Here is an 11,160-nt window from a genome sequence, read left to right as displayed (position 1 = left end):
CTACACCACCCTACAAACCCCGCCCTACACACCCACACCCACCCTACAACACCCTACACCACCACACCACCCTATAATGCCCTACAACCACCCTACAATACACCACCTACACAACCCTACACCACCCTATATGCCCTACAACCACCCTACACACCACCATACACAATAATGCCCCTACACCGTCCCTAACAACCACCCTACACCGCCCAACACCACCCTACACCCCCTACCCCCCCAACACCACAATACACCACCCTACAGTCCCCTACACCTCCAAACACCGCTGCAGCACCTCCCTACACACCACCCTACAACCGCCCACACCCCCCCTACACCGCCCACAACCACCCTACACCACCCTACACCACCCTGCAGCACCTACAGCACCCCACCCACCCAACCACCCTACACACCCTACCCAACACCACCCTAAGCAACCTACACCCACCTACACACCCTACACCACCCACACACCCTACCACCACACCCTACCGACCCAACCCACCCCTCACCACCCCCTACACCACCCTACAACACCTACACCCCGTACACCCCCTACACCACCTACAACCACCCTACACCGCCCTACAGCACCCTACACCACCCTACACCACCCTACACACCCCTACACCACCCACCCACCGTACACCCCCTACACCGCCTACACCACCCACCGCCCCAACCGCCCTACACCGCCCTACACCACCCCACACCGCCCACACCGCCCTACACCGCCCTACACCGCCCTACACCACCGTACACTACCCTACACCACCCTACACCGCCCTACACCACCCTACACACCCTTCACCACCCTACACCACCCAACAGCACCCTACACCACCCTACACCGCCCTACACCACCTTACACCACCCTACACCACCCTACAGCACCCTACACACCCTACACCACCCTACACCACCCTACACCGCCCTACACCACCCTACACCACCCTACACCACCCTACAGCACCCTACACCACCCCACACCACCCTACACCACCCTACAGCACCCTACACCACCTTACACCACCCTACACCACCCCACACCTCCTCAGCCTTCATCTGACCAGAGTGGATGTATATAAACCTATCTATACTCATGGACACATGCCACGGTCGTTAGACCGGGGCATTCGAGCCGATAGCCCCGGATCTTTATACTTATGGACAAATAATAATGCTGAAAATATCCCCGCAGACGGCGTAGAGTATACTTCTTAGTGGTGGCATTACTAGCAGCCACAGATGCAACATTGTAGCCAGTGGAAACCACAACATTCTGACGTGTCCATATATGGGCAGATTTAGAATAATTTGTTGCAAAATGATGCAAATTCAACGTCGGTATTCTTTCTTCTCTATGCAGAGCGCATCTCCTCTATATTGCTGTTTCGTTCTGCCAGCCTTTTAGTGAGATCAGAGAGTGTTGAGAAGGACAGTAATAAAATATCTAAAACTTCAATAGCCCGGGCTTCTATTTGTTTCAATCACTGAACTTTCAAACACACACACACACACACACACACACACACAGACACCACACACGTGTGTGTGTGTGTGGGTGTGTGTGTGTGTGGTGTGTGTGTGTGTGTGTGTGTGTGTTGTGTGTGTGTGTGTGTGTGTGTGTGTGTGTGGTGTGTGTGTGTGTTTAGGAGCATGGTGAATCTTTATCATGGGGTTAAATGATGGACATCTCCATGTGAGAGGTGAGACAGTAGATATAATCGTACCTCCTGTCTGGTTAAAGTTCTCTTTCAGAATCCCAATGCTGGCTTTGAAGACCTGCTGGAGACCCTTTCTGATTCCAGTGTTCCTCTCCAGGTAGTCGGGGTCATCTCTGATGTACTGCTCCATCCAGTCCTGTTTGAGGACTATTCTCTGGGTGTTGCTGTCATAGTAGTTAATCTGAACTCCATCCACCATCCCAACAGCAACAAACTCTGGGAAGGTTGTGAGTCCAGACGACCCCGTGTAGAAATACTGCATAGAGTGAAGCACTGTAGACAGACAGACAGACAGGTTAATACGGTACGTCACAGTTGACAGATAGACAGACAGGTTAATACGGTACATCACTGTAGACAGACAGACAGACAGGTTAATACAGTACATCACTGTAGACGACAGACAGACAGGTTAATACGGTACATCACTGTAGACAGACAGACAGACAGGTTAATACGGTACATCACTGTAGACAGACAGACAGGTTAATACGGTACATCACTGTAGACAGACAGACAGACAGGTTAATACGGTACATCACTGTAGACAGACAGACAGACAGGTTAATACGGTACATCACTGTAGACAGACACACAGACAGGTTAATACGGTACATCACTGTAGACAGACAGACAGACAGGTTAATACGGTACATCACTGTAGACAGACAGACAGACAGGTTAATACGGTACATCACTGTAGACAGACAGACAGACAGGTTAATACGGTACATCACTGTAGACAGACAGACAGACAGGTTAATACGGTACATCACTGTAGACAGACAGACAGACAGACAGGTTAATACGGTACATCACTGTAGACGGACAGACAGACAGGTTAATACGGTAATCACTGTAGACAGACAGACAGACAGGTTATTACGGTACATCACTGTAGACAGAGAGACAGACAGACAGGTTAATGCGGTACATCACTGTACACAGACAGACAGGTTACTACTGTGTATCACTGGAGACAGACAGACAGACATGCGATTAATGTCCATCCCTCTAGTCTAGACCAGGGGTCGGCAACTAAGTTTGGCCTCGGGACAATATTTTTTCCAGCCAGTAGGTGGCGGGCCAGAACATTATCAAAGGCTAGTTCAAGGAATTGATTAATGAAAGTGAATCTGGAACTGCAAAGCAGGTCCGTCAGCTGGCTTAGTCATATGCCTACCAAGCACTTGATGACTCTTAAAAGACGTACATATGAACAAGTGTATGCCCTAATCACAAAAATGTCATGCCTGATCACGTTGGGTAGAGGTGTTGCTTCATTGCAGTGATATCATCATGATCAGTTCTAACTGGAGAGAAAGTGATATCCCGAGCTGCTGATCATGTGAGAGACGGTGATGCAGTCGTATTAAACAAGGCGTTGAAAGATGGTGCGATCTACGAGAGAGACGCAGAGGAACTGTCCTTATGGCCCCTCCCCCTGTCATAGGGCCCCGCCCCCTATCACATGGCTCCGCCACCTGACTGGCCGTAATGTAGGAACCTTCAGTTTGATCTTATTGACGTCCAAACATCTCACTGCCTCCAGCACTGGCTGTCCAGACCTTCAACTGAACACAACCTGCTGCCTCTTCTTAATCATTACGGCTGACATGAATAATCTATTATTTAAATAATTATTACAATGTTTACTATTACAATATATTTGTGAATTTCTGTATTCGATTACGGCATTTTAACTATCTTCACATTGCCATCATTGGAATGATAATAATTTATATATAATATATAATTATTGAATTTCATAACAATATTGATAGCAATGATAATAATTATATTATTGTGTGTCTGCGTGTGTATATGTGTGTTGCGCGTGCATGATGATTCTCCAAGAACGTTGACAAGTTAAAAATAAAATAACTTTGAGTGTTAATATAATATTTTGGATTAAAAGTAGACTTAAAGTACACATCGGATTCCTTTCTAACTGAAGTTTAATGTTTGGTTCTGATAATAGACTGGTTTCGTTTTCACAGTTGAACCCAGAATACATGTTTATATTAGTTTAAATACTCACAGTAAAAGCTGAATCATGTTGTGGATTATCCTCTTACAGAGGATAATCAAATGATTTTCAACAAAATTAGGGAATGTAACAATGTCTCTTAGTCTTCAGGGACCATGAACCAACCTTTTGGAAAGACAGTATTGAAAAGTAAAAAACTGTCTTCAGTCTTACCTGAGGACACACCGTGACCAAAGACCAACAGCAGCAGCCCGTTAGCGCCTTCATATCGATGTATTCAGAAGAACAGCTCGATGAGATTATCCACAGAGACGTGACTCTGACTCCAGCATCAGACGCACTGACCAGGAAACCTGCAGACAAGAGACGGATCACGAGGGAGAGGCCGGTCTGGACCAATAGGAATTCAATACGGCTGAGACGTCATTGGTTTCCAGGAGAACTTCAAAGTGAAACAAACTAAACACATATGTTTGTTAATGTGTGTTTGTGTGTTTTTATTGGCGCGTGTGTGTGTGTGTGTGTGTGTGTGTGTGTGTGTGACTGTCAATCGTTTTCAGGAGAACTTCAAAGTGAAACTAATTTAACACACACCCACACACAGACACACCAAACGCAACACACACACGTACACACATACACAACACACTGTAACTGCGATCAAGCTTCGTGTGACCCTGAAATAATTGTTCTGACAACATCATAGTCAGCTGTATAATGTTCAGCTATACATAATGTTCACTTATAAATAATGTTCAGAAAAATAGAATGTTCAGATATACATTATATCCAGCATAGTGTTTAGCTATATCTAACCTTCATCTATATAATGTTTGGATAGATATAGTTCAGTGTTTGCACGTAAGTGTTGTTAAGGTGTGTGTTTGTGACGTGTATGCGAAAAAATAAATAAAAAATAAATCAGCTTGTACCCTACGATTTGTTCAGGTGCCACTGATAAACCCGTTGTGTTTTTTTAAAATAGTTTCAAAAAGTAACTGGAAGGGATCTACCCCACACAACACATATATCGTCATAATGGGTTCCGTAATGACACTGAGACGGTCCATACAGGCATGTACGGCGTCGTACAGATTCAAACCACGGGCAGACAGTAGTTTGGCTCCATGCGGTATAACTCAGCTCCAAAACCCCCACTCCATTGGGTGACACAGGCGCCTTCACGCCAGCGGACAACGTCTAGCTCAGGGCATACATTTTCACGGAATTGCATCCAATCATCGGAAAGCATACGCAGTACACAATAGCTGATCTTTGTGACAGGGTTCAGATGACCCGTGTTGTAGCAATGTTCACAACAATGATAAAAACAACCTGCAAATTCGTAGACTGTGTGTGTACTCTGGGCATATCCTTCTAGGAAGAATGGTCCATAATGAACCTCACCATGATTGAGAGCAGGGTGAATCCCCACAATCCAAACCCAAACTCCAGGCAGGTTGTCAGCCCCATCTAACCCAGAGTGCCCTCCATTTAAATAAATGTCAGTTAAGTTACTCTTTTGGTGAATAAGGGACCAAAAGGGTGATTTAGCTCACGGCTCACTGATGAAAGCCCTTGCATGTGCAATGATATGAATTCTAAGAACTGGGTTGAGGTGGTTCCCCAAATGCGTAAGAGACTGCAAAAATTGCAAAGCAAACAATTTCTGTTCCCTCTTTCTTCATTTGTCACGTGAAGTCGTTCCCCATTTGGTAATTCTTTCCCATTATTGACAGATTTGTTCTCAATCATCATCAACCTGTTGATTCGGTGTCCCCATACAGGAAATAGGTGGAATCAAGATGCTTATTATATTTAATTAATGTATTTGTTTATTTCCTTGTTCTCAAATTCCGAGTTGGTTGGTTGACACTTCATGAAGACCAAAGCCTTACAGAGAGTGCAACGCACACCTACTCACTGTCAGTCAGTCAGTCAGTCTCATCAGTCTCAGTCAGGCAGACAGACAGACCGACCGTACGACAGGCACACGCACACTTGTGTATCAGGACGCTAGTGGAGGAAGATCATAAGAAATATATACTCTACCCACACTAACGCTGGTCAGGGCTGTGGATCACACACACACACACACACACACACCCACACCACACACACCACACACACACACACACCACACACACCCCACACACACACAACAACACACACACACACAACACACACACAAACACACACACACACACACACACACAGCACTGTAAAATGCTCAACAAGTCAAATGCATTCATAAGGCACATTTTTATAAAGCGCAGTGTGGAGGTGGGTGGCGTCTGGCCTGCAGGGGGAGTATGGAGCACCGGGTCTGCTGGGGTGATGGGTCAGATTGCTGACACGTGTCTGCAATCTGACCCAATCAGGAAGTGTGATTTATGTGCCTGCTTGTCTTTCAGTCGGGGGTTGAGAGCGAGAGAGCACGAGAGAGAGAGAGAGAGAGAGAAGAGAGAGAGAGAGAGAAGAGAGAGAGAGAAGAGAGAGAGAGAGAGAGAGAGAGAGAGAGAGAGAGAGAGAGAGAGAGAGAGAGAGAGAGACGCTCTCTGTGAGCCAGGGAGAGCGTCATAAGTGCTGGAGACGGACGGAATACACACGGAACGTTGTCCTTTTATTGCATGTGGATTGTTTGTTAACCGAAGGGGAAATAAACGGGATTTCGCTCCTTTTCCTTCAAAGAACTGTGTCCTGACTCCGCTGAACCCGTTACACGCACCCTCTCTGAATGCAACAAAATGTGGTTATGTTATTGTTATGCCCAGGCCTGGCTCTGGGCATAGGCAGTATAGGCGAATGCTACGGGCGCATCCATCCGCCGGGGGCGCCGAAAATATGGGATTCTTTTTTTTTTTAATACTGTATTCATCTAACTTTAACTTCAATGTTTATATTTCTTAATACCAGTAGTTATTTCATAACATAACATGCAAAATAAAAGAGCGCCCTAGTTTCCACTTCCTCCGCCCCCCCCCCCCCCCCCCCCCTAAAAGGGACTGCGGTCATGCCAGCCGACTCATCGAGATCGGCGGTCATGCCAGCCGACCCAGTTTTTTGCCGTACCTGTATATACTAGCCATTACGGTAATAGCGTCTCAGAACTAGTTTAAAGTAAAAGCATTCGTCGGGTAGCCTACATACAAAAACAGTCAATAAAAGCAAATACTATCAAAGAAAGTGTACGGCCGTTGTGGTATTTACTTTCAAAATAAAAGCCCACCAAACATTCCAATCTGAGACATATTACAAATGATTTTGGATTCGATTTAAAAGAAATGCCCTGTTATTCCATGCTCATTTTACTTCAGGGTTATAGTTCACAACCCCATAGGGTCACCGAAGAAGTTCCAGAACATTCTGATGTGTAGTTCCAAAATAAAAGCCCACCAAATATGAGACATATTAAATATGATTTTGGATTCAATTTAAAATAAAATACCCTGTTATTTCAGGCCATTTCAATTAATGGTTATAGTTCACGACCCCATGGGGTCACGCAAGAAGTTTCAGAACATTCTGATGTGGAGTTTCAAAATAAAAGCCAACCAAAATGTCCAATATGAGACATATTACATATGATTTTGGATTAAATTTAAAATAAAATGCCCTGTTATTCCAGGCTCAGGGCGATTGTTCAAGACACCATAAGGTCACCCAAGAAGTTTCAGGACATTCTGATGTGTAGTTTCAAAATAAAAGCCCACTAGATATTGAAATATGAGACATTAGATATTATTTAGGTATGATCTTTGGATTAGATTTAAAAGGAAACGCCCTGTTATTCCAGACTCATTCCACTTCAGGGTCATAGGTCAGAACCCCATAGTGATACTCAAGAAGTTTCAGGATATTCTGATGAGTAGTCTCAAATTAAAAGCCCACTAGATATTGAAATATGACTTATATTTCAATATCTAGTGGGCTTTTAATTAGAAATTACACATCCGAATATCCTGAAACTTCTTGAGTGACACAATGGGGTCTTAAACTTTGACCCTGAAGTGGAATGAGTCTGGAATAACAGGGAGTTTCCTTTTAAATTGAAACCAAAAAATATGTAATAAGTCTCATATGTCAATATCTAGTGGGCTTTTAACTTGAAACTACACATCAGAATACCCTGAAACTTCTTGGGTGACACTATGGGGTCTTAAACTGTGACCCTGAAATGGAATGAGTCTAGAATAACAGGGAGTTTCCTTTTAAATTTAAACCAAAAAAATATATGTAATAAGTCTCATATTTCAATATCTAGTGGGCTTTTAATTTGAAACTACACATCAGAGTATCCTGAAACATCTTGGGTATCACTATGGGGTTGTGAACTATAACCATGAAGTGAAATGAGCCTGAAATAACAGGGCATTTTCTTTTAAATTGAATCCAAAATCATATGTAATATGTCTCATATTGGAATTCTTGGTGGGCTTTTATTTTGAAACTCCACATCAGAATGTTTTGAAACTTCGTGGGTTACCCTATGGGGTTTTAAACTATAACTCTGAAGTGAAATGAGCCTGGAATAACAGGGCATTTTCTTTTAAATTTAATCCAAAATCATTTGTAATATGTCTCAGATTGGAATGTTTGGTGGGCTTTTATTTTGAAAGTAAATACCACAACGGCCGTACACTTCCTTTGATAGTATTTGCTTTTATTCACTGTCTTTTTGTATGTACCCGACGAATGCTTTTATTTTAAACTAGTTCTGAGACGCTATTACCGTATGGCTAGTATATACAGGTACGGCAAAAAACTGGGTCGGCTGGCTTGACCGCCAATCTCGATGAGTCGGCTGGCATGACCGCAGTTTAAAGGGGTAGGGGGCACCAGCAAAAATCTTGCCTAGGGCACCAAATTGGTCAGAGCCGGCCCTGGTTATGCCCACCGTTTTGTAATGACTTGAATTACTAACCGTACGACTCGACAAACAAATACGATGGCTGCATCCGTAACGAGATGTATTTTCTTATTTGTACCACGTTGGTCATTTTATCGTAAATTAAACACTTGATTACATTGCTGCATTAATCTCGTCTCCCATTTATGCTATGCACTTGTCTTTTTTTGCGTGCAATACAAGGTAAAGTTGTGGTGTTTGTTTTGGAGCTGGTTTTCTAAAGAGCCTAAAGTGTTAAGGTGACAGGACTAGGGGACTCAAACGCTTGACACAGGGAGGCAGAGACGGCGTGAAAGGCATAGACATCCTATACATAGACGCAGCATTGGCTGCTGGGACGCGAGAAATGCGGCCGCCATCTTGAAGTGTGGACGGGGAGCCAGGGAGCAGCATGAAGCCCGAGGGGTGATGGAACAGAGGATGTATTTCTGCTTGGGGAACACAGTTTGGCATCGACAACCACCATTCGGACTTGTTATCATTAGTTGTGTCTGTGTTTCATAAGATAAGGTGGCAAGACATTACCAAACACGCCTCTCTTGAACTTCCGAAAGGAAGCACGAGAAAAAGCTATGCAAAACAGTCCTCTTTCAGGGTTTTAATCCTATACAGATATTGATATTTTTATGCATGTATATATATATTTTTTTTCATTCACAATGCCTTGCATACACTACCTTGGTCAGTCTGCATTTACTCTCATTGCTTTTTATTGTATTTTGAACTTCCCTCCTGATTCACAATAATTGGGCCTAATGCCATAGATTTATTTTCCGTGATAATTGTTTTGTATTTTATTCTCTTATTGTTGAAACACTGTAAATGGTCAGTCTGCATTTACCCTGGCTGCTTTTTATTGTACTTTGAATTTCACTCGTTCTGGTCTGATCATTTCCTGTATCAATTCCAACCTGCCAGTGTTGGCTGAATAGATGAGCAATTTTAATGCCTTTCATCATAAAACATTGACATTTGATACAAAATAAAGCTTTTGAAAATAACAAACAAAATCAAAAGAATAAGCCATTTGTAGCTGGATTCCCCAGCTACTGTACTCCTTGGGAAAGGAGTTGTTCGGTCAAGGAATGTCTAGTTCAGGGGGGGATATCCGGGTATGTGTGTTTCAGTTTCTCTTACTACTACCCGGGTAGGTTAGTGTGTATCTGTATCTGTTGTCTTATCTGTAATGAATGGATCTTCACAATCGTCCATGGCGGTGTTCACGGCTGGCCACGCCGTATCCAAACCATCCACAGTGCTATTGGGCAAAGCTCGCCATCGTAGATTCAATCTTCCTTGGATCAAACAAAAAAAACAATACAACAATATGAACAATATAATTCACGTTAGTTATCTTGTATTTTCACTATTCAGGTCCTAATAAAACAACAACTTACTAATGCCATCGAAATATATATGCCTGAATTAATCAAGGTGCACTGTAAAAAAAATATCGTATTTTTTACAGGGAATCGCTGGCAGCTGTGGTTACGAGAATTCCTGTAAAAATACAGCAGCACCGTAGATAACTTAACCAACGAAATATGTAAATTGATTTACAGTGAAATGAATCACGGCTGAATCACATTAAAAAACTGTTTATTCTACAAAATTGTTTTGTTAATTTTGCATTACAGTGTTGTATATAAAAAGACAATTTCCTGTATTTTTTTAGTAAATTTAACAGGGAAATATCATACAGAAAACAAATTTAAACTGGTAGAACAGCAGTAAAACTTTGTATTTTAAATGGTGCTGTTCTGTATATTATACATAAAATCTATTTATAATATGCTGTATTTTTATGTTTTAATAATCAAGTTATAATGTAAAATGTACTCATACACCTGTAAAACTATTACTAATACTCCTACTGCAAAACATGCAAAATTACATTTTGAGAAAAGACGAAATTTATTTACCAGCCATCGGCAATAAACAATTGGATGATTTTTTTTTCCAACATATACAAAATGGAAACAAGCAGGTGTCAGATAAAAATTACATAGTGCACCTGTACATATTGCAAGACTTTAAAACAGAAATTACATATTTTGCCTTAATAACAATATAAAAATTGTGGATTTAACAAAGCGAAACCTAACAGTACCTCTTCCCTAATCCCTCTAAAACGTGGCCTAATGTGCCGAAAATTATCAGTGCTTTATGGCACTGGAAGTGTCCCGACTAACACACTGGGACTGTGTGTGTGTGTGTGTGTGTGTGTGTGTGTGTGTGTGTGTGTGTGTGTGTGTGTGTGTGTGTGTGTGTGTGTGTGTGTGTGTGTGTGTGGGTGTGTGTGTGTGTGTGGTGTGTGTGTGCATTAACTTGAGAAGATAGCTACATATATTATATGTTTCGGAATCGTCCCCATACAATATGCACCCTGCTGTATAGGATGTCACCACGTCCGTGCCCGTGGGACATAGAACACATCGGGGGAAAACCACCTGTAAGGAAAAACCTAAACAAGCCATCTAGAAAAAAAGCAGTAAGACACCGTAAAAACAACAACCTGGAACATAACTACAAAG

At 42.7% G+C, this 11,160-nt stretch overlaps 1 protein-coding gene across 1 annotated transcript in view; it reads right to left on the bottom strand.

Moving 5' to 3' along the window:
- Window positions 1-1,989, bottom strand: part of LOC130376176 (protein capicua homolog) — a 4,230-nt gene extending 2,241 nt beyond the window's left edge. Inside the window, exon 1 of the mRNA XM_056583396.1 lies at window positions 1,734-1,989. Coding sequence (XP_056439371.1) covers window positions 1,734-1,989 — 256 coding nt within the window. The remainder of the gene's footprint in view (window positions 1-1,733) is intronic.
- Window positions 1,990-11,160: the final 9,171 nt, after the last annotated feature.

Source organism: Gadus chalcogrammus, chromosome 22 (genome assembly GCF_026213295.1).
Source record: "Gadus chalcogrammus isolate NIFS_2021 chromosome 22, NIFS_Gcha_1.0, whole genome shotgun sequence".
NCBI lineage: Eukaryota > Metazoa > Chordata > Actinopteri > Gadiformes > Gadidae > Gadus > Gadus chalcogrammus.
The sequence above is the reverse complement of the archived record's forward strand: the minus strand, read 5'-3'. Positions and strand labels throughout refer to the sequence as shown.